Raw genomic sequence first — 27,878 nt, forward strand, 5'->3', positions numbered from 1 at the left:
GCTTTCCCTCCTCGGTGAAACTCGGGACGTCACAAAATGGAGTTGACGGTCCCTGGCTGAGGGGAAGTATTTACGGTTTGTCTTTAGCGCACTATGTAAAGTAGGGTTTCAGCTATAGTTTTGATTCAGAAACACGAGATTCGTCGAGTGATTCGCGCAGGACGGCGGGATGAAGATATTGTGGCCGTTATTTATCGCCGCAGCTCTGGCGACAGGTAAGAAGAAGGCCCGTGTTTTCACCTCAACTGGGTGGGCCCACTTCCGCTTCAGACTGTGGACATTTTAGTAACTATCTATAACTCTTATTTAATTACTGTTGGGGGGTTTCATGGTACCACAGACCACGAGATATATAAATGAGTTGTTTGAAACTGGTTTATTGCGAATTTGTTGGCTAAAGCCAGTTGGACATACTTGGGTGTACAAAATGGCAGTCAGATTACATCTCGTTAATCTTTTGAATTTGTATTTATTTATTTAGTTTTTGACCGTTAACTACTTGCTCATTACGTCAGTTCAAGCCTACAACGACTTGTTTTACCATCTTATTGTGGTTTTAGTTTTTAATTTATTTTAGCTAAATATGTATTCTACCTTCAGCCAGGCCTTTATTGAAATACATAAGAAATTCTAATAAACGGTCTGTCCCACCAAGTCTCTTTAAAATGAATAAATAAAGCAATTGATGGATTGCTATTCATTCCTGAAACTGTTTCAATAAAAAAAAAAATAGGACAAAATTCAAACTATAGTGGGAGTAAAAGAGTATACAAGTTGTCACTGAGTGATGTTGCATTGCACTCAAATAAGATCTTAGTTCTTGATTTTAATTGGACATATTGAAAATAGGTCTATCACTAAAGAGTCTTTTATCGATTATCTCATCAATTATTCCATTAATGATTTGGCAGGCTCATAGTCATATATGTTCCGCTGTTCCCGTCTCCAGGTGACCCCCTGCAGGAATGACGTCCACTTTTTGTTTAAAGCGACCCCAAACCTTTGAGTATTCTTACAAGGAACTCCCTCATACTGACTGAGGGTCTGTGTTCGGCAACAATTAAAGACCATGCAGGCAACACAGAGAAGTGGCTAAACTAGTTTCCGGGCAAAGCAAATATGACTTTAAAATTATTAATTATAGTTTTGAGGCAGAAAATTTGGGTTGACCGAATTGTGGTCAAGTTAGCCATTTTTCCCCCCAGCCCTAATGGATAATTAACATTTTAATTGTTTGTTTCTAAATAGTTGAATCTCTGGAGTGCAGAAATAAAGATTTTTAGCAAGCACATTGGAATACTTAAAGAAAGTTTAAAATGACTTAGAGCCAATAAAAACTCTGCATACTGTTTGTATCATTTTTATTCAATGTCGTTTCAGAGTCGGCCATGGCCGTGTCGGTGAGAAGCCCGGTGAAACGCTACGTGGTCATCCTGTTCCAGCCCGTCACGCTCAACTGCAACTTCCAGACCAGCGCCACGCAGCCGCCGGTGGTCACGTGGCGGTATAAGTCGTACTGCCGCGATCCGGTGCAGGCGGCGCTTAACCCCAGCAGCGCCGACAACATCCTGTCGCAGAACAACCCCAACTACGACCCCAACATCGAGTGCGCCGACAGCCAGCGCACGGTGCGCATCGTGGCCTCCAAGCAGGGTAGCGCCGTCACGCTGGGCACAGATTACCAAGGACGCAAGATTAGTGTCATCAACAGTGAGTGCAAAAAAAACGCAGCACGTTATTTTTCAGTAGGTGCAATGACATTCAATACAAGATTCTCCTTCTAACGAGAACTTAATAAGCGTGAAGCAAGAATGTTTTGCATTATGTTAATATTGTGTCATTTGAATAATGACTCACTGACCTTGGATGAGCTTTGAAAATCATTTTTTAACTGTGAAACTGGCCTATTTCTCACTGGAGACTCAAATTTTCTGATTTTTATTAAAAAAAAAAAAAAAAGATGTGATTTTATTCATCTGGTTAAATTCCCAAATATTAGTTTGTTGTTTTGCAAATTAGAAAAAAAAATGGCCCATTTTTACAATCTCCTTAGAAAGCAAAAAAAACAACTGAAACAGGTACTTTCTTTTTAAAACCACATGTTTCTCTAATAACAATTAAATGAAAGAAGTGGCAAAAATGTAATTTTGTAGGAAATTTTTTAACTTGAAAAATATAGATCTCCACCCCCCCAACTATTAAAAGTATGGAACACAAAAACATGGCAAAATTGCTTATCATTTTATTTGCAATTAATTGGTATTTTTAATTTTGCAAAGCTGTTTTTTTCCTATTAATAATTTGAAATTAAATGTTTTAACAATAGGAAACAAACAATTTTTAATAATCATTTTAGATTGATTGACTAGGTAGGTGTCGTTAATTTCATGAATACTTGTTTTGCCAAATAACAATTAAATAATGTTTTGTTAGAAAAAAATCTTGATAATCTTTTGAGATTGAAAAAATACTTTTTGATGTAGCTATTTTAAATTCAAGCATAGTTATTTTTCCCCAAGTGAATTTCCCTCCAGTGAAATGTTTTGTAAGAATAGTAAAAAAATTAAATATAAAATAAAAAGTGGCAAACAAAAATGCTTCAATGCTTCAAAAATCAATTAAGAGCTTAATCATTAAAATTCTCATGGCTTTTTTTTTTTTTTTTTTTACATAGTAATTAGGATGATTTATGTGATTATTTGTCATTATTTAGTTCACAATCCAAATAATGAACATAAAAAAATAATAGTCACATTTTAACGTAGTGGGGAAAAAAATTGTCTTGAAATGTTGCATGTAATTATTCTGTAATTATTTAAGTAAACATGATCCCCCCCTACCCCCCTCCACCCCCACAAAAATTAAATAAATTCCTTAATGAGACAGCAGGTAAAGTAGATGACAGTACACATTGTTGCTTTACACCCTCCATGGTCATCTTCTTTTGCTTCCTCCCCACCAGACGCTGACCTGAACATCGCACAGACGGCGTGGGGCGACAGCGGGGTCTACGTGTGCTCCGTCGTCTCCTCGCAGGACCTCACGGGCAATGGAGAGGACTACACGGAGCTCATTGTCTTGGGTAAACGCCAATCAACCGCTTCTTACTTACTGGCCTTCTCTTCCCTTTGCTTGACCCCTACCGCACTCACACTAAATGAACAAAAGTATTGAGACACATCAATTCATCAGTGAGATTCGCAGAAACCCTCCCATTAAACAGTTATCGGATAAAGTAGAGGAAATATCGGAGGATTTGTCTATGCGGGCGTAGTCGTGTTTTAAAGATAAAAAGCCGCGTGGGCAAGTGTGGCCGTTCCGGGAGCGCACACGATCCAGTAATTGTGGCTTTATCTTTCTTTCGCAGAGAGAAAGTCAAATACTACTGACCTGCTGCCTGGCATTGACTTACTGGTTATGGAAGGTAGTACAAAAGCCCTCTTAGTGTGATTGAGCGCTAGTAGATACGCAGTCAAAAGTACACATTTGTAGCATTTCTCAATGCAATGGGGTACAAATAATTTGAGTCCGTTTGAATATGCTTTAACCCTCCTGGTAGACTCAAGATGTTCTTGGGTCATTCTGGTCCACTGTTAAAGCATAACAAAAAATAACTAAAAATGAACATACCACAATATAAAATACCTGCCCCTTTTATTTTTATTTTTATTTTTATTTTTATTTTTATTTTTATTTTTATTTTTATTTTTATTTTTATTTTTATTTTTATTTTTATTTATTTTTATTTTTTAAACCTCCTTGCCACTTCTGGGCTAAAATATTTAATCTAATGGTAATTAAAAATAATATTTATACATATTCCGTACATATATCAGGATCGCCATGTAGCTTTAAAAAGTCTTAAAATCTAAAATCAAGGCCATAATTGGCATTAAAATATCTTTCAAAAGTATAAAAAAAAAATAAAAAAAAACTAGTATTTTGTGATTGTAAATGGTCTCAATTGTCAAAATGAACATTCTTGGTAACAACATCACGCAATCACGACAGCAGAACCAACAAAACAGTGATGTGGTTTATGTGGTTTTATCAAAATTCAGTAACCTCAAATGTATTTTTCAATGAAAACAAGGAAACATGCTTGTCTTCTCTTCAGTCATCTCTTCAAATCTTTCTTTAATCTTTTATTTCATAATTATTCAATTGTAGCGTAATGTCTGTAGCGCTTCTACTTTTCCCGCTTTGTTTTCTTTTTTCTTTTAGTTTGACTTTGCAGCGCAAAGTCAAATCATGTCATGCCTCGCATAAACGGGCTCAACCCGTTTGTTGACAATGCAGAAGCCCTAGTGGTTATTGAGTTTTTCTTTTTTCTTGATGACCTCTGCCGAGCACAGCAAAGTACGATGTAGTAGGTACTGTAAGTTTGTTTTTCATTTGGCGCCACGCTACGGTTTGTCACAACAAACACCGACCAAAGCTGGTACATGCAGACAGGAGATAATGCGGAGAGAAAAAAGCCTGCCCCTCAATTAAAAAAAACAAAACACGCAGACTCCAGAGGTAAGCAATGGTGTGATAATGTATCGCTTCAGTTGTCCTGTCACAGTTTTATTTTGTAACCAAAATGTCCTGTGCATGTTACTGGCAACATTGTAGTGATCGTTTGGGAAAACACACAGTTGGGAGTTCTTACTCTAAAAAGTGTCCTATTAAGTGAACTCACGCCATGCTCAACAAAAGTTTGTGATCATTGATTAAAATAAAACCGTTTATTTGATTACAATAGCCAGCCATAATTAGCACATATCAGTACTTGTGCTTGTATCTATAAATTGGTGTCTATGTGCCATTTAACTGCTGAGCCCATTTTGACCATTTGCTAACCCAAACAGCAGCACATAGTGAGTCAGAGACAAACTCTCACAAATGAATTCATTTCATTTTATTTGAAAGGGACAATGCACATTAATGAACAACAAATTAACAGGGATGTGATTTTTCTGCTAATTCGCGGAATTCCGCTTTTTTTTATCTCGCCCCCAAAAAAAAAAAATCTTTTTTTTTTTTTAGTAGTTCATTGTGTATGCACATGACTCCGACAGATAACATCTTCTGCTATAACAAAGACATTTGTGGTATGCTCTAATATGAGTTACTTTTCATTTGGTCATGATACAATTATTTGTTCTTGAAATTTGAACTCTTCAACATTATTTATGTGTTAACTTAGTAATCACATTAGTTAGATATGATGATATTCTCAGTGATAGTTTTTAAAAGCAAAGGCAGTCCAATGTTTTTGAATGTGACTGATTTTGAGTTGACTAAAACTGACATTTTATATGGGATAGTTCAATATACATTGAAAATTTATGCTGTTGTTTTGTCTATTTCTTTGTCATGTGAGTGCATTGAAAGTACTTAAAAACACGGAAAACCCATGAGCCAACCCTGGACCTAGCTGGGTGCCAGCGGCCCCCAGACCCCCGGCTAAATTTTCAGATAATTTCACTTTGGTCAAATCACATCCCTGAATTAAGTTGTAAATATGTTGGGTTTTTTTCCTGTCCAGATTGGTTGTTGGTGCTGGTAGTAGTGTTGGGTTTCCTGCTGCTGCTGCTTCTGATCGGCATCTGCTGGTGTCAGTGTTGTCCGCACACGTGCTGCTGCTACGTCAGCTGCCCCTGCTGCCCCGACCGATGCTGCTGCCCACGGGCATGTGAGTACTCGGCAAAATTGACTTTTGGATTTGCTTGTATACAAATAGTTGGGGTGGTATTTGTGTAATTGGCAAAGCGCTGGGAATCCAACCCAAGCGTTTACTGTCGAACATTATTGATGATATGTGGCGTCTCGGTGGTGCCGCAGTGTACGAGGCGGGTAAGGCGGTAAAGAAAGGCATGACCAACCACTACGCCACCACCGTCTACGCCCCAAGTATGTACGCCCAGCCGGCTTACGGCGGGCCGCTTGTCCAGCAGCAGCCCCCCATGCCGCTGCTTCCTCTGCCCAACGGCGCCGGGGTCCCACCTTCACAGAACGGGTACGGACGCGAATACGACGGCACTAGCTCCGGTAAGAATTTTTTTTAAATTGTTAGTAAGTCATTTCCTGTTAGTGTTTAATTTCATCGGAATTTTATTGTTGGTGTGTAGTTGGTCAAGGCTCCCAGGTGCCTCTGTTGCACGACCAAGATGGCGGCGGTGGTGACAATAGTAAGTCGACAGAAAGACTGCGTGATGAGTGAACTGCCAATATGTCAAAAATGAGGTTATCTTTGTAAATACTGGCGGGTATGTTTAATTTCCTCAACAAATGCGGTCACCCTCTAGCTCGGAGTGGCTATCGCATCCAGGTGGATCCTGACGGCAACGCCACGCGCGCCATTTACTACATGGAGAGAGAGCTTGCCAACCTGGACCCATCCAGACCCGCCAACTACAACCGCTGTGAGTCACTCGGCGTACGCACAATTACAAGGCAGATGATTGTGATATTTTTACATTATTTTTACATGACTTTGAACCAGTGGCGATTACTCTAAGACTGCAAGGGAAGCTTAGCTTCCCCTAAATGCCCCTCCCCCTTTTGTGTCATGATGGGATATGCAATAAATTCAGAACATATCATATTTAGGGCTGAAACGATTGGTCGAATAACTGGAATAATTCAATTACCAAAAAGTTGAAGTAAAATCTCTGCCACAAAGCTTCATAAGGGATAATTTTTCCACATGGACTAATATTATGCAACACCAAGTCCACAATCTCATTCTCTGACTCCCACGTCACTCACCAGGAGGCCCCACCTTTTAAAGGCACTTACACTTAGTCACAGATATAATGTGGAATGTTAGGATGGCAACTCCAAGTTAATAACAATAATGCAATTTTGTTTAGTAATGCAAAATTATTTTTTTCAAATCTCATTAATCAAGGAATGAAATATATTTCTATTCGGTAGCTGCATCCCAAATAAAAAAGCTTTTCCTCAAATGATGGCCCTCAGATGCGTTTGTTACCAGGTGAAAGTAGGTTCAAAGTTCACTTCTTGCCGTCTGTTCTCAGCGGACAACATGAGCGAGGTGACTTCGTTACACGACAGTGCCGACCCGCGATCCCGCGGCGGTCGCCCGCAGCCGCCGGCGTTGTCTACCGTGTATGACGCTGACGAAGGCATGAGCACTATCAGCAGCGTGTCGCAACACTTCCACCGCCGCCCGGACGAGCCGCGCCGAGGCTACATGGGCGACCGGGCCCGGGCCCGCTCCATGGAAAACCTGGACGACATCGGGCGCCGCTACGACCGCGACAACCGCGACAACTACCCGCCGCGCGGGCGCCCGGTCGAGCCCCGAGGCAGGAGAGGGTGAGTAGCTTTAAAGAAAATTCAAATGGCAATGAACTTATTCAAAACAAGTTTTACTTTGTAGTATTTTTCTCCTTCTGGGATTTGCTTTATTTCTCCTGATTTTAAATAATGTGAACTACAGATGCTGCTGCTGCAAAAAAAAAAAAAATCACCAATAACTAAAAAAATCGATTGAATCGCCTCACCCTTATTCAGTTAAACGTGAGCGCCATTTTAAAAGTAACCCCTCTCCAGCTCTGACGACGAGTGGAGCAGCAGCGGCCGCGCTGACTACGACAGAGACGACCACAGACGCCGCGACTACTCCCCGGATGACTACCGAAGAGGTGCCGGCGGAAGAGGGTACGGCGCCCTTCCGGGGAGGCGCAGCCGCAGTCGCGACGACCTGATGGACCTGGAGAGGGACCGGCGACCGGGCGGCGGCCGCGACAGGAGAGACGACTACGATGACAGCCTCCTGCGAGAGGCCATGGAGAAGAAGAGGCTTGGAGAGCAGCAGAGGGCTCGCAGCCGAGACCGACTGGAGAGCGACGGGGAGCGTTCGGACCGAGGTAGGGGACCGCCCCCCCGCGGGCCCCCGCCCCTGCCTCTGAATCCGCCTTCAGGACCCAGCGCTTTACCACCGCCTTACAGCGACGACGAAAGCATGACGTCTAAGAAAAGCAACCTGCACAAGGTGAGGACCAGTTCTGATTGGATGGAGCATGTGACACGCTTAAATGAATACATAAAACCCCAACTAAATGGACTCGGTAGCGCCCTCTGGAGAGTAAAAGAAAAAAATCAGGCCAGATATCATTTCCACCAATGGACACAAAATTGGGTGAACATGTTTATCCAATCCCATCCACTTTATTTATATAGCACATTTTTATGAACGTTTCCAAAATGCTGCACATTTAGATCCACACACTATCATACACCTAAATCTAGTAAAACCAAACTATAAAAATAAAAATAAAAAAGTCAATAAAATACAATAAGTAAAATTAAACATAAATATTTTTTTTAATTAATAAATGTTTATCATAAAAAAATACATTTAAACATTTAAATTTTGAATGAAATTTTTAAAAATAAAAATAAAAACTAATTTAAAAAAGTTTGCCCCAACACGGTTTTGAACGATTAGCATAATATTGAGGGAAATGTCATAAGACCCTAACCTGTCATATGAGAACCCCCTAAAAAAGTCTCAAGGCCCCTTGCCACAAATTGAACAGGATGTCAGCCATTTAGCATGAATTCCAGACATCCCACTTTCACAAACTCCAAATAGACTAGGGAATCTGTCCAAATGAGCTCCAATCAGAAGAAAGTATCCTGGACAGATGTGGGGATTTGAGGATTTCTCATGGAAAAAGTTTTTGTCCAATATCTGTGTTTTTATTTCTTTATTTTTCTCTTCCCAGAATGGCGCTGTGAGCCGGGAGAGCCTGGTGGTGTGAGGCAAACCCAACATAAAGCACCCCCCCCCCCCCAAAGAAAAGCAAGTAAATGTACAGTTTTTATTTCACTAATTTGCTGTGCTGATTTTTTTTTTTAAACTATTTCACTTACAAAGCTTGTTTGAAAATGAATGTAAAAGTATGTGTGCACATGAGTATGTAAGAGATGCATAAAGTGCTGTTGTGTAATTTTATATATCAAACATTGTGGCTGCCACAAGTGCCTTCAACTGTACAAAAGTGTAGATGTTTAGTTTGTGGTTTTATTTTTTAGTAGCTATACTGTATATTCAATGAGGGATTTTAGCATATATTTAGAACACTTTTTTTTTTTTTAAATAATAACTTTACTACTTTCTACATGAATTTTTTTTATCAGTTTAAAAAATTGTGTTGTACAGTACCATGATGAAAAATGTATTTGACAAATAAAGCCTCTGTCCTGCTTGGCCATCTATGCATAGTGACTATTTCTACCACTAGAGGCCGCCATCATCGTAAACTATACCTGGTTTTATTGTCACTTAAAAGGACATTTGCTTTTAGAATATTACCCCCAAAAAATAAAATAAAAATACAAATAAAAATTGTGTATATACAATGTGCATTTCATAGTGTTTGTTTGCATTTTTTTTTTTTTTACATTTTATTTTGACATTGATTCCTCCCGTCTCTATAGAAAAAGCAAATGACAATGACATTTAACATAAGTTTGGATGATACCAAAGTTTTTCCCCCCAACATTAACATCAGCAGTGTTAGTAATTTGTTGACTTGAGTTTTACATCAGTGAACTTCTTTTCATGTTTGTACAGTATGACAGTGAAGAAAATGTTTTTTCCCCCCAAAAATCAGGATGGAGTCAACTTAATTTTCTTATTCTGTACAGTCAAAAACTCACCTTCACACTTCAATGACAGTTAAATTGTTACTTGAAGCCACGAATGTACGCTTAAAGGCTATTTATACTTTAAAAATATCCAATTGGGGAAATTGTTTGGCAATATCTTCATCTATGTATATGAGAAGTAGATTGTCATTCTTCTTCAGCTTGTAATAAAAATGTAGCATTTTGAGTTTGAAACTGCTCGAAGGGTGTTTTTAAAGGGGCGGACCAGATGACATCACACACGGGGAGAGGGAGACAGTGAAGAGGACGACGACTCTGCCTCACATCCATCAATCTATCCCTTCTGGCTAATGAGGTAAGAGCTCTCATTTATTCTAATGTTGGTAGGCTTCAATAACTTACTGTTGTTTAGAAATGTGAAATCATATTTAACAGTGATGCAATTTAAATAGCTCGTCACTATATATAAATGTTATATTATTGTGGTGGTATTTCTACAGTAGCATTCTGAGATTCCAGTCAAATATTTGGACAGTGCAGGGGAATTGTGGTCCAAGTAAAACAAAAATGAGTGGAAAATCTTTTAGGAATAAAATCCAGAATCCGTCAATAATGTCCTCAAAATGTCTCTTTATAGAGGCTATTTCAGTTTTATAAATGTTAAAAATTAAGTAAGTTAATGTATATTATTATTCAAGTAAACAAAATTAAAAAATAAGAATTACAAACAAGCAGAAATGTTGCTGAACAAATTTACTCATTGGGGAAAAAATGAAAAAATAAATTAAGATAAAACCATCTAATTTCTACCCTTTTTGTATTTTTATTACTGTGATTTTTCTCCAAATTCTTTTTACATGTTGGAATGTTGAAAATTATTGCCCTGGCAGTGACACGAATGGGAAAAGGAGAGCATAAATTAGATGTCATACCCTAATTTCTACTATGCACACACCTGACTCTAATTTAACAGGAGTTGAAATGTATCCCATTTTTGGGCCAAAGTTTATGAAGCAAAAAAAAAAAAATTATTATAGCAGTTGATTAAATTTGCATGGCAGACGTTATCAAATGCTCTTGCATTATGGTCAGCTCTCTGTCGGTTGACCAACACTTGTGGAAAACATCCTTCCACATTTGAAAGAGCTAACTTTTTTTTTTTTTAATTATTAATGTGACATTCTTCTTGTTATCTTCCAACATTTTTCTCCTGTCAACTGGCGCCCATCCATACATAGCTCTACTCCGGTCAAGTGTCCGGAGGCACAATGGGTCCTTTCTCGGTGTCGAGTTGTATCTTGTAAGCCCCACAGTACTCTAGCAACACGGCTGCAAGAAAGTTTGTGCGCGAAACGTACACTTTTAAATTGAAATTGATATCGAAATGGTGATCTGAAACATCAAACTTTATTCACATGACAATCTTTTGGGTTGTTGTATTATTTATCCCTTTTTGGGCCCAGTGGCTACACGCTAAAGAGCTAATGGTGATCAAGAGGTGAGAGGCAGAAAGAGAAAAAGGGAATTGTTTGGCGTCCACTTTACGGTGTTGTGCCGTGTCAGGCAGGCTTGAGTCCCAGAAAGAACAAAGACTGCTATAGTGTGTTTAGTACAGTTTTGGAGGTCCTAGCGCCCCCTTGGGAATTATTGATGTGAAGTTCATTTGAAATTGACCTTGTGGAATGTGGCAGTAATGCAGTGTTTTATGATGAAGTCAAGCATAGTATGAAGGTTGCAGCCCCCAAAAACATTGGAAACCTAACAACAAGTGGACTTAATGCATTTTGTGTTGCTTTGGTAGAAGCTATGCTAACTGTTTTTTGTTTTTTTTTGCTATTGAAAGTATTGAGCAGATTTAACATTTGAGCAAATCCGGCAGGAAACCCAAAACTACAGGAGAATAGCTCAGAATAATGTTTGTGAGACATCCTTGCTGACCTTGACAGTTAGGGAAGGAAAATGCTCAGCCCAATTATTGGTTTGTGTCCCCCACTTAAGATTTGTTCGGCTAATGGCATAGTTGCCTAAGTTGCTAAAAGTAGGCCGAGTAGCCTCGGTTCAACCTTTGTGGATTACTATGACACGGATGACTGAAAAGATACACAGACTTAAAAACAAACAAAACAAGCAAATTGGTCATTTGCTTTACACTGATATTGTCTCAAAATTAACATATTACACCCCAAGTACAGTTCAGTTGTCTTTAACTTGTATTTCCATTTCATCATTTACAATAAGGCTTATTATTTTTTAAATGTAAGTTAACTTTATTTTTACACCAATGAAATCTTCCACTAGATCTCTTGAGCAAATCAATCATGTAGCCAATGGTGACATGCCTTGGTGGAGGTATTAACAAGACGACGCAACGTAGCGTAGCGTTACAGGCAAATGGAAAGGAACAGTGTGTCCCTTTGTGGCCGATGTCAGTGGCTCGGGGCGAACAATGCTGCCACACTGAAGGAGTGATTGTCACACAGTTAAGAGGGGGGGGCCGGGGCGGGGGTCTCGGTGGCGGGGGTGCGGATGGCGTGGGTGGGCGGGGGGTGCTGTGGCGGGCCGCCTTGGGGCTTGGTACAGAGATTGGCGACTGGCTACTTCGTGTGCCAGGGTGACTGGGAAAGCATACAGGAAAAAAAAAAAAAAGTATATATGTGTGTATATATATGAGGACCTTTTTAAAGTCAAAGTCGGAATTGCCTTAAAAGTGGCTTCTTGCTAGAAATTCTTCCCTCTGTTCCTGGGACGTCTGCTTACTTGGCGCCATTTTTGTTTGTATTTACCCGTGTGTGTCGAAGCGGGTACCGTTCAGTGCCCCCCTTTGGTTCAGAGCGGAAGGCAACGCTCCCAAGCGGCCGCGGAGGCCCGTGGATCGCCATCTGCCCACTGGCAGCTCGATCCTTGTTATGCGCGCTCCTGCCAAATGCAGCTCAGATGCTTTGTATGTTCACTTTTTACTAAAACACACCGGGGCTGTGTTCAAAATCACTCCCGACAGTAGTCCTTATGTCAGCGCTTCTCAAACTTTTTACACTAAGTTCCACCTAAAAAAAAATACTTTAAATACTCTCTGCAGCGCCATCATGTCTAACAGTAAAGGCCTAAATGTTATCGAAAACGTGACTTTATATTTGTACGTGTATGTTCTTTTATACAATTAAACAGTCTAATTCATTTTGCTGCTCATTCTGGTGTATTTGCCTTGTATAGATTTAATGATGAAGTACAAAAGTAAACAAAACCAGCTCAACTAATCTGTGGTAATATAACTACTACATGGATATCAGTGCTAGTTTTGTTACCCCATCTTGGCATTTTGTATTATGCGGTAGCATTAAGCTAGCGGGTATTAGCAAGGCAGTTACGTACTTTGGTAATACATAGTTTTATTTGTATGTTCAATATTTATTGCGGAAGGTTCACCAGCTGATGTCGAAGTTCCAAACGCATGTATCAATTCTCACCACTCTTTTGTAAGGCCATATACATCTAAACGTTCATCTGCGAAGATGATACAACACGATATGTCACAATATTGGTATTTGATCCCACCTGTAGTCTCTCAATCGGATGCTTTGACTCTCAGCTAACTGCGAAACGATCCACCATCTCTCAGATACGAGAAAGTATATTGCGGCATTGATATTTTTGTCCCACCCCTAAAGTGCAAAATTGACCTTTTTGACTCAGCTAGCACGGTTTTTCAAAGTCAAACATTACCATGAAGTAAAATTACTCACCTTATCTTATCTACATAACTGGTTAGCAGCTTTTACCGTGGCACGTCAAGTGATTGGACACTGGCACCACTCAGTGTTTATGTGCGTGGGAGAGTCGTCATGCTTGAAGACCATCTGCTGCTCTCAGTTTTTTTTGGTCGCAATGGGTATGCGAGGGACTCTTAGCTTGCGTCACGGCTCGGCAGAAAAGTGCACGCTGTGAGCGGGCCTGATGCAGGAAAAAAAAAAAAATCCTCTAGTTATCCCGTGGCACACAATGGCAGGCCAGTGTTTGTGCCCACAAGCTCTTCATTCTCTCGCACCCTCCGCAAAGCCCCTTTCAAGCGCACTGGCAGGAGGTAGTCACAATGAAAATGTTCTTCTTGGCACAAGAACAATTCCGTATGTTGAAGTATATTTTATGAGCCAGTGCAGAGATCCTGAAAAAATTCTCCTATCTAAGTGGTAGCAGAAGGGTTGGCATTTATACAACTTTGCCTTTTACACATAACTCAAAGGTGCCAATCAGGTAATTAAATAAAGTAAAATGGATTGATTCTTGTTTACGCTAGATGTCAATGTAGCCTCAAAAGCTCCACCCTTCACTAACATATACAAGCTAGATTCTTAAATTCACAGAATGTATAACCAGCTTCAATCAATTAGCGTTAGCAATACTCAGTTAGCATTAGCACTGTAAACAAGCTAATGGTAGCCATGGCTGCTACGTTGGTAGCATGACGCGGGTGTCTGGTAGAGTCCACCCAAAAAATCTACTAACAGTTTTAACAAATGTGACAAAAAGTGATCATTATTATTATTATTATTTAACAGCGTCAACATGAAATAGGAGCGCAAAGTCCATCATCCAGCAGTTTTTTTGATAGTACTATTAGAGGCAGGGGTCGGATGCCGTAAAGCTCACTCCCATATCCAGCTGTATGGAAAGCTATGGCCGCTAGTATCCAAAAGTCCTGCTTCGCACTAGCTCCATTGTGTTGAGCAGTCTGGACAATGGCGAGCACAAAAGCCACGGAGGAAGATGAAGAGGAAGGTCACATAGTTGGGCAACCCACGCCGCCGAGCGTGTCAGCGTGTCTTACGCTAACATGCGTCTAGCGTGGGCGGAAAGCGGCATGCCGAATGGTAATAGACCCGACACTCAACATTCCCGTCTTCAGTAGTTTTCCGGATGTTATGTGCTAGATTTATGAACCACACACTCAAGATCCAGTTAGTGATAATGGGTGGATTGAACCAAATATCGATAATTATGATGCCAACAAAAGAACTCTATCAAAGGGAATAGATGCAAAGAAAAAAAATCCAGAAAATTTAAAATTGTAGTTTCTAAACATCAGGGGAGAATACTTCAAAGAGTTCCTCAAATCCACTGGCGCCTTCCCATGAGGAAGCAGAGTTTGGTATCTCTGAGGCGGGCACTCCTAACAAAGGTAGGGTCAGTGGCAGGGACCCTACGGGTGAATGAGGTCCGGCCATAGTTCCTAAAGACTCCGGATATTGTGGTACTGTCCTGGTTGACATGCCTCTGCAACATCAGGGACCGTGTCTCTGGATTGGGAGACTGGGGTGAGGTGAGTCCCAGGAGGGGATTAGACTCTTCAGCCTCCCTGGTAAGGTCTATTCCGGGGTGCTGTAGAGGAGGTTTCATTGGAAGTCGAAACTCAGATTCAGCAGGAGCACAGTGGGGTTTTCGTCCTATCCCTTGGAACAGTGGACCAGATCTACACTCTCGGCAGGGTCCTCGAGTTCGCCCAACCAGTCTGCATGTGCTTCGTGGACTTGGAGAAAGCGTTGGACTGTGTCCTCCGAGGATCTTGTGGGGGTACTGGACGCCCTAGTATGGGCTGTTCGGTCCCTTTAAGGCCGGTGCCAGAGTTTGGTCCAGCTTGTCGGACAAATTTCCAGTGAGATTGGGCTCTCCGATTCTATTCATAACCTTGATGGACAGAATTTCTAGGTGCATTCAAGGTGTTGAGGGTGTCTGGTTTGGTGACCACAGCATTACGTTTATTATTTGTATCCTATTTCTTGAAATTGGTATGGGAATTATTTAGTTTAGTAATATTTAGTTTAATATTTCAATGTTACTATTTACACAGGACAAGTGTCTTTTGTTTCATGCATATGCATACTGGGCGGAACCTCTGACCGTGTCCCGCCTCCAAACATTCCTCAACATAGATTTGCATCAAAGTTATTTTGTTTTACCTTTTTAACGTTTACTAAGTTGAGGCTAAAATGCTGAAAACCACATAACTATATTCACCACAACAAAAAAACGCTGCATTCCACCACCCCGGCCGGCTCCCTCCCTGACTTTTGTTCTTCTGCCCTTCAGAATTCTAACATCTCCGAGTGGTCGAGGAAGCCAAACAAGAGGCCGGTGAAAGAGGGAGCAGGAGCCTGGTGCTGAGGCTGGTATGAGGCAAGTGGTTTGTACGAGGAAAGCGTATGCTCTCGTTTGTCCATTCGTCAATGAGGCCATTGTGAAGGCTGGGGTGGGGTGGGGGTCACCGCCTCTCGGCCTGGACTCACTCGGCCAGCTCTCTGCCTTTTGTCCCCGTGCAGATGGCGGAGCTTGACGCAACATTGGGATTGTGCGGGTCCGGACATCTCAGGGCGATTTTGCACTAGCACACTTTACTGACAACTCATAGTTATCATGGGGGATGCATTCTAGACACAAAAATTGATATATCAAATAAATAAATAATAAATACCTTAGCGCTCGCTTGCAGTTCTCTAAATACCGGTAAGCAGTATTGCGTGCTAGTTTTTCACTCCCAATTTAAGTTTGCAGGAAAACTGATAAATAAAACTCAAGAGAATTAATTAAACATTGTATGTTGTATTTAAGCTGTAAATGGTAACAATAGAATTTCATCCAACAAAAGGTGGCTTGGTGCTAACATGCAGTATGATGCGAAGTGCTTAAATCGGGCCAATAGAAGTTAGCATAGACGTGACGTAATGACTTAACTGCGACTTTGACTGAAGGAGACAAACAGAGCTTACAACAATATTTACAGCGTTACTGTATATGTTCCGCCTGCTCTATGCCAATGACGACTATTACTAGCTTAGTTGGGGGGGGGCATTGTTTTGTTTTCATTTTCCAAAAGACCTCAGTACTCTCTGGCATGTTTTCATGGTACCACACTGACTGCGCCCAACTCAGACCTGCCTATAAAAATCGCTTAAAATCTGCAATACTGCTGCGTGATGTACTACCATATAAGGTGGGGGAAAAAAATCTTAAATAACTTTAATTGTATTTATTCTGCGATACAGTAGCGCAACTGTGTAAATGATAGCATTGGGAGCTAACGGGTGAGCGAAAGATGCCACAAGAGGCTGCCCTGTCAAAAGTAGGCAAGTAGTAAAGTAATTGCTCCATGAAAGTGGAGGTGATTCATCCTAAATGAGTTAATTTGCCTGGGAGGAGCGAGCAGAGCCTGGGGTTCCGGTGGACAGTCTTTGCTGTATGCTACGTGCACACTTTATGGTCCATCTTTTCAACACCAGATGATATTTAAGTCATTTTATATACCGGTCTATATAGTTCATTATAAAGTCCACTAAAACTTGCCATATAGCACAGTGTTTACGGAGTAGGACCTACGGTATGTGTGAAAGCGAGCCACATGGCACACGCCGTCATTTTGTTTTTAGCAACAGCTAATATGGCTTGTGCCATGTTGAGCTGCGTTCAACACAGCTCAACTTTGCAAAATCCAGTCGGGCCTGCCATCTGTACACACCGGCTGCCACCCAGTGACGCATAAATCCTCCTTCCTTGCCGGTTCCACTCACTTTTTACAATACGAGACTATATTTTCCAGAGAGACGTTGTAACATTTGTTGTATAGTGCGTCACCGGTCCGCTGTCCGTGGAGCACAGACGGCGTCAGTGATCCACACAAAGCTGATGTGATGCGTCGACAGTGAGAGGCTTTCATTGGACGAGCTTACGCCACGATGACGAGCGACTCCACTGACGCTAGGATTTTTTTTCTCCGTTTGGAATTACAAACTCCCTCACTATCGCTCATCACTATGATGTCATGTTGTGTGTCAAGCTTGATCAGTAGTGCCCACAGGAAAGTGGGGGAAAAAAAAATCAGCTGCAGAATTTGGTGGCTTGGCAGAGCGTGGCGTCTTGACGGTTTTGACGGTTATCTAATATGACTTTCTGTGTTTTGTAGAGAAGAAGGTTATCAAGCCATCTGGGTGTGAGCGTACACCCACCAGTGGAGCACTTTTCCTGTGAAACATCTGTTTGCTTTGAATCATCACAATTCCAAGGTATTCGATGCGGTGACGTATCTTTTCATTTAATCCTCAAGCTGCCGAAACTTTGAGTGCTACATGGCGGAAGTGACTCACGCACTCACACATTTGCAATATATTTTTCAGATGGTGATGATGCATGCGTTAGAACTAACAGGGTGTTTTGTGTGTTCCAGAGGCGGGGAATGGACACCATGCGGTGGTCGAAGCTGCTCTTACCGATACTGCTAATCGTCAATGGTAAGGAACGGGTGGAAAGTCCAAAAGGTTGTCCTGTGTTCTTAACCAGAGGTCACATGATTTGATTTGAGTCACTTCAGGTGTCAGGACTACAATTGATGAAAGACTTGATTACATTACAGACTTTTCTTACTTATGTCTTGTTTCAGATGTCAGCTCCCAATGGAACGTTTGGGTGCCGCGGGACATTTCGGCCATGGCCAACACCTGCGTGGTTATCCCGTGCACCTTCATGTACCCGTCGGGCGTCAGGCCGTACCGCGGCGTCCACGGCATCTGGTACTACGGCCAGCCCTACCCGCAGCTCTTCCCGCCGGTGGTGTTCAAGACCCGCACGGACGTAGTGCACGAGAGCTACAAGGGTCGCACCAAGATGCTGGGCGACCTGCAGCAGAGGAACTGCACGCTGCTCATCAACAGCGTTGCACCGGAACACTCGGGACGATATTACTTTCGCGCTGATCTCGGTGGGGCCAACGTGTACACATTTCCGGATTTTGCTGATCTTAAAGTTTTGGGTAAGATCAATATTATATGGGGGGGGGGAATGGATGTAAGGGTTGTTAGAAGACTATCTTTGTCTTCCGCGTGTTCGTTGTTGTTCGGGTTGAGAGAGTGTTGATTCTCTGAATACAGACTGGAGATTGGTGAACAGGTCCTCCGAAGGATTTATTTTACAGAATATTCTGGACACAAACAAGTCTACAGACAAATGGCTGCAGTTCCTCTCGCTAGTGTCTTTTCAGTGGACTCCTATCATTCTTATACTATCATGAAAAAGTATTACAACGCCTCCTTTTCCCCCAAGCACCCCCCCCCCCCCCCCCTCCTCCTCAGCCACCATATGTCCCCAGCCAAGACGGACTTTTACAGCATTCAATACACATTGACAGATAGCCTCTTGATGTGGAAATATAGTAGGTCCCAGCCCCGATGTCACCTAGCATAAGATAAGACTTTCAAAGGAATCATATTAACACATTTGCTTTAACCCCAGACAAATGGCCCATTGGTGTGAGAATAGAGGAAGCTCCCCCAAACATCATTTAAACACTCACCCAGCTCTACTGAGGAAAATAAAACCGTTATGACTAAATCTAAACAGTTATAACTAAATCTGGGCAGAAGACTGTCAACAGAGTCTACGTTCCAAGACGTTTAACCACACTTTAGCATCAAAGTCACCGCGTAATATGGTTCTTCCGTTAGATCAACCCAACATCGACGTCCCGGATGAGATCGTGAGCGACGAGAGCCTGACGCTGACTTGCTACGCCCCCGACAACTGCCCCGACATGAACCCTGAGATCCAGTGGATATACACCGATTACCTGCCCGATCCCGAGTTCAGCCCCGACTACGTGGAGGAGGGCAACACCGCCGTGCGGTCCAGCACTCTGGTGTTCACCCCCAGGCCCGTCCACAACGGACAGCTGCTGGGCTGCAGGGTGTACTACCCCAACACCACTCTGGTCTATGAGAGACTTGTCTCTCTGGACATCAAGTGTAAGTAAAAAAAATCTGCAAATATGTCCTGAAATAGTTCGGTAAAGGCAAATATCATCCGTCTTTTGCCCAACCAGACGCTCCCCGTTCGGTGTGGGTGAACGTCTCCTCGGAGGTGATGGAAGGCAGCTCGGTGACGCTGCACTGCGAGGTGGACAGTAACCCCCCTCCGAGGATTTCCTGGAAGTTTGGAGACCAGGAACTGCTGTGGGACACGGCGTCCAACCTGTCGCTCACCGTGGACGACGTGACACCGGCGGAGGAGGGCGTCTACACCTGCATTGGCGACAACGGCTACGGCGCCATGAATACGTCTCTCTACTTGGCAGTCAAGTGTGAGTTTTGTTGAATCTTGAACCCTCGTCTTAATTCTGGCTCAAATTGACATTGACATTTTTTTACTAGGCTAATTTGGCCCGCGACCTATCATAAGAATTTCACCTTATGTTTCAGACCCTCCCCGCGAGCCCGTCGTCAACGACTCCTTGACCGTATTGGAGGGCGCCTCACTGACGCTGCACTGCGGCACTCAGGGCAGCCCGCCGCCCACACTCACCTGGCTGAAGGACGGCGAGCTGGTGGGCACAATCACCGCCGATGAGTTGTCCGTGCTGGAGATCGACGGCATCACGCCGCAGGGCGACGGCCAATACCGCTGCCTGGCTGAGAACGAGCACGGCCGTGCCAGCAGTTCCCTAAATATCACCGTCGAGTGTGAGTAGGACAACAGATTCTAGTAGGATGTTATTTTCTCCATTACATGTTGTGGGAAACACAAAGGTGCTATACGAATAAAGTTTTTATTGATAGTACAAGAAATACATTTTTTAGGTAATGGTCCACCAAAAGTTACAGTTCAGTACTGTGTAAACTTATTTTTGTAAAAGCAGGAACGGTTTCATTGATATTTATTAAACATAAATTTGCATATTTAAATTTAAAAAACAATTAGTTGCAAGCAGTAAATTGTATAATAAAATTCATATATATATATACTACAAATTATGTACACAATAAAAATAATTGTGTATGTATAATAGTTTAAATCTGTTTGGGTTATGTTCCACTATAATGTAGTTTGCTACTTTTAAGTTAGCTTTAGCGGTTAGCCTTGCTTCTCTGTCCTCTCCCATGCTTGGTGTGTTTAGCTTCAACCCTTAGCAATAAATATACTTGTAATAAGTGTGGTTTGTGGTTTACTATGGAGTTGCATGTGTGTTTACACACTGTGGAAGGAGAGATATCTGCGGTAGCTAGGTAATGTGGAACAAATTAGCTTAGCACTTAGCATTCCCTCTTTGGGTTTTGAGTTATCTTTTTAAAGCAATAACATTGGTTTGATGACCAGGAACAAATACGTCTGATAAATAAAATCTTAAAAAGAAAATATGAAATCAATGTATCCAGCGCACCTCTACAGTATATCGTACTGAGAAATCTGGATTCAAGTACCGTGACACCGCTAGCAATTTTCCAAACAGTCTGTTTCCGTGTTGTTTTTCTGCTAGATGCTCCCGTCCTTCTGGACGAGTCCAAATGCACGGTGGTGCGAGAGGGCGTCCAGTGTGTCTGTATGGCTTCGGGGAACCCCGAGCCCACCATCGAGTTCTACCTGCCCGACTTGAACATCACTATCAACGAGACAGAGGGCCGCTACAACTTTTACACGCACACGGACGGCCAGACGTCCACGGGCATGATCAAACTGCGGGAGAAGGGCGAGCGGGCTAGCAACGGCGGCCCCGCCGTCAACGTCCACTGTAGCATCTCCAACATGTACGGGAGAGAAAGTGTCCTCCTGGAGCTGCAGCAGGAGAGTGAGTAGCAAAACTCTACCCTTAAATGACATTTCATATTATAAAAGCAGACTCAAAGTGTACTTAATTAATTACAAAAGGACATTTCCCATTTTAAATAGTTGTCATGGTGCTTGTACTGGGACGAAAAATAGAAGCTAGCGTTGGCTCAGGCTGTAATGCCATCGAAACTTGTTACATTAGCATTGTTAGCGTTGTGAACCAACCTACTTACAAAACCTACATTAGCTTTGATAACTGAAAAAAAAGTACATCTTACCTAGCTACAATTTCTATATGTTTCGTTCATATTAGCCTGAGCATTTTGGCACAATTTTGGCACAAGACAACACATTCACCACACATCAGCCAAAAAGATCAAACTATTCTCATCAGTAAGGTTATCAATGCAAACTCTTTTGATTTTCTGAATCTGTTGCATCATTGTTGTTAATGCTTCCTGGTTTATGTCACTGCTGTCCCTAAGATCGCAATCAATTGAGGTTGACTTTACATTTTCCTGCCTTAAAAAATATACAGTATATTAAAAAATAGTGTGGTTATTTATGAAGGTTGAAGATAAAAAATAGAGAGCTTATCCTGACTAAGTAAAGTAGAGGTATCTGAAAATCGACTTAGGTACAGTAACAACATTATTCCCCACCACGGCAACTGTTTCATTGTTGAATCCTGCTCACTGTTAACGCCGCCTTGCTTTTTCCAGAGAAGTACCTTATGGCCGTTATCGTGGGTACAATCGGCGGAGTGGCTGTCATTGCCTTCATCATCGCGGCAGTGAGATACGTGGGCCACAACAACAAGAAGTGAGTATAGAGGGAGGATAAACGACAAGAAATGTGAGGCGGAGGTTGTTTCCCCGCCCCAATGAAATCCAAGGAAACACTTAAGCCTCGTCATCCATTCTAAAAATGCACTGACACATCATGTGTGGACGTTGAGTATCAAATCCTTGGATGTCTGCTTCCTGGTTGATGAGTTGAACAACAACTAACTGTATGCTAAGGGGTGTAATGGTACATAGATTCAGAAGTTGAACAGCGCCACATCTAGTCTGATAATGAAGCTTTGGCCAAGATAGTTTTTCGGCAGTTTGAGATTCTTCAGCCGCCCAGCCTCTTTTGTTTACCAGTAGTTCAGGAAATACCAAGCTAGCTTGTTCTGTACCTGCTACCGCGGCTTAATTCTTCTCCGACGGGGTACGAAGCCACTCTTCCAAGCTACTAATTCTCGCCTCCATGGTGGCAAATAGTTACAAAATTACAAGGACCAGTCACTCCGAGGTGCGTATTAAAAAATGGGACATATGATTGGGAGAGGACAGAGAAGTTGTGGTAACCCCTAAAGCTAACAAAAAGTAGGAAATTAACACAAACCTTTAACAGTGGCCTAGCTGGAAATGGTGTTACAACAGAGAGTTGCCATCTATCAATGAATGGTTTATTAGGAAGTATATATAGATGAATAGAAAACAGCTACATAGTCAACGCAAACGCTACAACTCCCAGAAATGCTTGAAACGTTTTTGCGCAAGACCAACAATTGATGGCGCACTTTTCTAAAAGACTTTATTGTAGAATTTCCCACTAGCCGTTTAAAGCGTTTACTTCCAAATGTTATCAAGTCAATTCCTCTTTACACAAAAGAAAAGCAGTTTGTCGATTCTCCGTCATCTAGGTCATGCTAATCCACAAACGTTGAATTGAGGCAACTGAACTCTTCTTTGTTGAAGATGTTTCGAAAGCTTCTTCGGTTCTAAATTCTCAAGGACACCGCAGAGAAGAACTCTACCACCGCCAATGGACGAAAGGAGGAGCAGACACACATTAGGAAGGGTGTCAGGGTATCCTAACTGAGCCTTTGTCAAATCTGCCGGAAGGGCCACACCACCCAAACTTGTGGACACTACAGGAGGTGGAATATTCTGGTCCCTGATGTGGATGGTTTGCGGAAGAAACTCTGAAGGATTTTCTCCAAACATATACACCCTCTAACTCGTCCACCTCAAGGACAAAATCCCAAGAAACTGCAATGTTGTTTGTGAGGTTCATTGGAGAAACCAAGCAACCCAAATGCAAGACACAACACAAGAGAACAGTTTCTTCGGGTCCAGAGTCAGAAGTTCAGTTGACTTTCAAAAAGAAGGGGCACTCTATAGAGGACAACAATGTCCAAATGCTGAACGGAAGGGACCGCTGGTTTGATAGCGATGTGAAAGAAGACATCTTCATCAAACTACTGTAGAAAATCCTGACATCGGATCACTGTCCTAAAGATTGTGTCGTTCCAAGTTTTCCAACCAGGCCATATTGGGACAAGCCCCAGGAAACATACCCAACAGGGACATAAAAGGGGAGACTCCACACTTTGAAACTTGAGAAGCCTTTTGGATAAAAGTTGAAACATCTTGAGCAAACGAGAGTCCTGTTGCCTCGATTCAACATTAGCGGGTTCAATTGACTGTGTGAACCGAACCTTGATCTTAAAACCAAGGTATGTATTGAACTATGATTTTTGGCGTACCGTTACACCCCTTATCTATACACTATTCTACTGGCATGATCCCGTGTTCTCACACAGCTTTTGTATCCTTAACTCACCCCTTGCTAAATACACTAAGTTGCTTTATTCGGACCCTGCCTCAAATTAAAATCTTCCAAATCATCATTGAGAGATTGCCCTCCGCGACTAAACCCATGACATAACCACGTCACTCAGCATAACCTGACGACATTTTAAAATGGATGCCCAGGCTTTGCGTGTCGCGTCGAGGTCCGAGTCTGATCATGTGACTCCACCCCCACCCCTCCTCCCCAGAGAGAATGGCATCCCTAGGCAGGACGTGGTCCTGGAGAACCCCGCTTTGTACTACAGCGCAGTCAAGAAGGACAAACAAAATCTGAGGAAGAAAGTGGTGAGACATGCCGATGACTCTCACGATGACGCGAAGTAAGATGTTAAGTCAAACTAGTCGTCGTCGTCCCCAACCCTTTACACGTGACGAGACCTCACCCCAACCATGAACCTTTTGGAAACGCACTGTTTTTCTCTTGCTTTCATCGCTTCTCTGCGTTTTTTTCCCCCTTCTTGTGTCTGTTTCTTCTCTCCCTTAACTCCTGCACAGCTTAAGACAGAGCTGTTGGGCTCAAAGTTTAACTCCATTCTAGAGGAGAGCACGGTAAGGTTTCTTAGTCACGGCGATCCGCACACCCTGGCATATCCGCTTCTCTATTCTGTGCGCCGTTTTGTTTTCTTCTACGTCAAAGTGTCGTCTGCATGGCTGCTTCATTGCTAACCTCCACATTTGCCCACCTAACATGTCTCCTTGTCCCACCAGTAATTACTAACTTCTTTACGTGTGTTACATGCAACTCTGGGTACTCTGTGGGGAATAGGAGTAGTAATTTGCTAGTTTTCCACCCCAAAAAAAAAAACATGATTTTTTGGGGGGCCGTTTGATGGTTACAGTAAAGCTATAAAAAAAAAGAGGGAAAAAATCCAAAATATTTATTTTATAAAAAATTACATATTATTGGGAAATAGTACAGATTTTTATTATTATTTATTTTATTTGTTCACAATTTCTTTATCTTTAAATATTCAGATTTTATTTCTGGAGTCACAATCTTACAAGAGTTGTCAATAGTAATACTGTTAGATTATTTGCTTGAAAATTTTGATTTTTAAAAAAATATTTAAAAATTGTTCTTGGAAAATTCCATCTTTTTTCCCCTCACAATATGATGTTTGCTTTTCTTGGAATATTCCAATTTTGTTTCATGGCATGATTTTTTTTTTTCCATTCATAAAACTAGGAATAAGCAAATTTTCAAGTTATTGTTTTATGAGCAAAAATTTGCCAACACTTTTCAAGTTGTCAATTTACAAAAAGTTGTTAAATACCCACTCAAACCAAATAAACATTGTTTTTGTTTTGTGCCGCAGGGAGAAGACGGGGATTTCCAACCTGCCGGCTCTTTGGCGGGCATGGAGAGGCGAGAGCTGAACTACGCGGCACTGGAGTTGGGCGGGCCCGGGGAGGGGGTCCCGGGGAGAGGGGACGACGGCAGCAGTTACGCGGAAATCAAAGCCAAATGAATGGCAATCCTTCCCTGATGCCTCGGCCATGCGAGACGCAGTTGCAAAACCTCCGCTCCCTTCATCCCCGCAATGACTTGGGTTTTCTATTGGTCAGATTTTCATGCATAAGTGCTAACTTTTTCTCCACGGAACACAACTCACTGGAAGAATTTATTGGCATTTATAGCTTTTTTTTCTTTTCTTTTTAACTCGCGTTGTTGCTTCTACTAGGGGTGTAACGGTATGCCAAAAATCACGGTACATGGGGTCCTCGGTTTTGAGGTTACGCACACTATGTTGGTGCCCCGTTACGGCCAACAAGTGTTTTTCCATACAAACATTTACTTGAATTATAAAGTTAGTGACAGACTACAGTACTTGCCCGTTTTCACAGATATTTGGCTTACATCGCCACTGTAAGAACGGAACTTGCTCGTAAAACCAAGGACTCCTGAGATAGTTCGGTTCACATTGGGTACAGAAAAGGAATAAAACATCACTGATTTCTTCTTTTGTGTAAACAGATAATGAAACATTAAAAAAAAAAATGCTATCTGTAAGTTCTCTCGTAAATTACAGACTAACAAAATAATGTGTAAAATACTGTAAATGGAAAAACACAAAACAGCTTCCTTCTTTGAATAACGAGGAACTGATTTAGCATTTAGCAGCATTATGCTAAATTCTCCAATAAAACTACATATTTACAGAACTTAAACCTTTTTTTTCCCTCCAGGAAATACTGTCTTTTTAACCAAAATCAAACACAAATTACTTTGCCTTACTTGTTAAAGTGTATCACCTAATTTAGGCATTTTCTGTTTGCTTTTTGAGTTAGCTTTAGCAATTAGCGTAGCTTCTCTGTTTTCTCCCACTCTCCCTTGCTCGTGTCGTATGTTTAGCTTCTCTTTGACCTCCTTTGGACATAATGTTACTTTTCATAAGTAGTTTACTGACTATTATTGAGGAGAGTATTAGTACCTTAGAGGAGCAGCAACAGTTATCTTAGCGCTTAGCGTTTCCTTGGCGGATCCTGAGCTACTAAAAAACCAAGGAGGGCTGGGTGACTTACGTTAGCCGTGACGCCCACAAGCCAGAGGCTGAGCTGCACTGCGTTTGTTTATTGAATTCATGTATGGCGAAAACATGAGACAGGTTACACTAATAAAATCCTTTTCCGTGCAAAATTAAGGACATTTTTCTTTAAATATTCAGATTTCATAATTGTATTTTTTTCAACAACAAAAAAAGGTAGTCTTACAATAATTGTCAATAGTTTAAATAACAGTTATCTCTGGTGAAAACCTGTGAGTTTGTTCGAGTCGACGCATACCGAAAAAATAAAATCGCTTACCGTTACGCCCCTCGTGTTCCCGTCGCCGCGCCACGAGTCAACATTTGTTTGCGTCATTGTCACTGTGTCTGCTGCCAGTCAAAGCATGAGGGAAAGGGTAAACTGTGTTTAATTTTTGTTTTTCTCGTTTGTGTCACAAGAGGGAGTCCTCCCACACGGAAGATCAAAAAGGTCATACTTTATATTACACTTTCTCGAGGGGGAAAAAAAACTTAACTGTTACAACTTTTTCGGGCTTCTGTGATCGTCTCTCTTCTTTTTTTTTTGCCTGATAAAGGATAAAGACGGAACCTCACGTCAGTATTTTTTATTGTATTTAACGTGTACAGGGAACAAAATGGTCGCCGTCTCCTTTAAGAGTCTTTAAAAATATTTAGAAATATAACAAAGTCAGTATTTGAGGGGTTTTGAGGGCAAATTGTTCTTTTTGTATTCTCTAACGCACGGCTCTCTGACTGATCAGAAAAACGCGACAAAACACACTTTAAGTGTTATCTCGTTTTGACAATATATGTGTGTGTGCCTGTTTGTGCATATGTGCGTTCAAATTATGCTGAAAGATGACGGCTTTTTCCGAAATTTGGGGGGGGGGGGGGGTCATTTGTGTGGATGTTCTCATAATGTTGCATCAGATGTTTGTGTTTGTATAGTCAGAGATATTTGAAATAATCCACAGCAGCGGTGGGCAAACCCGGTTCTCGGGAGCTATAATCTTTTGCATGTTTCCCTTCTCCAGCACACCTGATTCATATGATCAGCTCATCAGCAAGCTCCCCATAAGCCTGATGACGATCCTGTTGATTGGAATCAGCTTGTGTTGGAGGAGGGAAACCTCTAAAACCTGCAGGACTCCGGCCCTCGAGGACCGGAATTGCCCACCCCTGCACTACAGTATATCAATGCTAAGCTAATAGTCTAATTTGATAACCATGATGTCGATAACATATTAATGCATTTGTATCTTGGTAAGAAGCGGGATGCCAGTATGAAGAATATACAATTTCAAAAATTGCACCAAACACTCAATATTACAGTTATTGACCTTGCTTTGAATAATTTCAAACAAACTACAAGTTGTGTATTTATGGCCTGTGAACCATTAAAGGGTTACCTCAGTAGTCAATTGGTAGTCTTCTTCCATTGTAACACAAAAACACACAATCTATTTTACTTTTGTTGCTGAATGCATAGAGGGTATAAAATAATGAACGGTAGGGATGT

At 41.8% G+C, this 27,878-nt stretch overlaps 2 protein-coding genes and 1 long non-coding RNA gene across 10 annotated transcripts in view; 2 read left to right on the plus strand and 1 right to left on the minus strand.

Moving 5' to 3' along the window:
* On the plus strand, nucleotides 1-9,387 carry lsr (lipolysis stimulated lipoprotein receptor). Of its 2 annotated transcripts, XM_077574829.1 has the most exons (11): nucleotides 1-215; nucleotides 1,381-1,710; nucleotides 2,963-3,082; nucleotides 3,368-3,424; nucleotides 5,534-5,680; nucleotides 5,830-6,036; nucleotides 6,117-6,176; nucleotides 6,294-6,410; nucleotides 7,029-7,329; nucleotides 7,567-8,008; nucleotides 8,745-9,387. In XM_077574829.1, the coding sequence occupies exons 1-11, from the start codon at nucleotides 170-172 to the stop codon at nucleotides 8,778-8,780; spliced, it is 1,863 nt and encodes a 620-aa protein (XP_077430955.1). In that variant the 5' UTR covers nucleotides 1-169; the 3' UTR covers nucleotides 8,781-9,387. The 2 variants fall into 2 exon arrangements, with proteins under 2 accessions (XP_077430955.1, XP_077430956.1); XM_077574830.1 differs by lacking the exon at nucleotides 3,368-3,424.
* Nucleotides 3,032-27,878, minus strand: part of LOC144057364 (uncharacterized) — a 25,579-nt gene continuing 732 nt past the window's right edge. Inside the window, exons 3-5 of one of the 3 annotated variants that reach the window (XR_013295233.1) lie at nucleotides 19,966-20,104; nucleotides 13,371-13,578; nucleotides 3,032-3,153 (exon numbers count right to left, since the gene is read on the minus strand). This is a non-coding gene — a long non-coding RNA (uncharacterized LOC144057364). Of the gene's footprint in view, nucleotides 3,154-10,388; nucleotides 13,579-19,965; nucleotides 20,105-27,878 lie in introns of those variants that run through there. The other 2 variants (XR_013295234.1, XR_013295232.1) reach the window with 2 other exon arrangements.
* Nucleotides 9,934-27,780, plus strand: mag (myelin associated glycoprotein). Of its 5 annotated transcripts, none has more exons than XM_077574824.1 (13): nucleotides 9,934-9,985; nucleotides 15,712-15,798; nucleotides 17,579-17,678; nucleotides 17,840-17,903; nucleotides 18,053-18,421; nucleotides 19,113-19,409; nucleotides 19,487-19,744; nucleotides 19,863-20,123; nucleotides 20,918-21,226; nucleotides 21,930-22,029; nucleotides 24,041-24,137; nucleotides 24,348-24,401; nucleotides 25,169-27,780. In XM_077574824.1, exons 4-13 carry the CDS (start codon nucleotides 17,849-17,851, stop codon nucleotides 25,319-25,321), a joined length of 1,953 nt encoding a protein of 650 aa, XP_077430950.1. In that variant the 5' UTR covers nucleotides 9,934-9,985; nucleotides 15,712-15,798; nucleotides 17,579-17,678; nucleotides 17,840-17,848; the 3' UTR covers nucleotides 25,322-27,780. The 5 variants fall into 5 exon arrangements, with proteins under 5 accessions (XP_077430950.1, XP_077430953.1, XP_077430952.1 ...); XM_077574827.1 differs by having other exon boundaries at nucleotides 24,041-24,172; nucleotides 25,169-25,317; XM_077574826.1 differs by lacking the exon at nucleotides 24,348-24,401 and having other exon boundaries at nucleotides 24,041-24,172.

The sequence above is a fragment of the Vanacampus margaritifer genome, chromosome 9 (genome assembly GCF_051991255.1).
Source record: "Vanacampus margaritifer isolate UIUO_Vmar chromosome 9, RoL_Vmar_1.0, whole genome shotgun sequence".
Classification (NCBI taxonomy): domain Eukaryota; kingdom Metazoa; phylum Chordata; class Actinopteri; order Syngnathiformes; family Syngnathidae; genus Vanacampus; species Vanacampus margaritifer.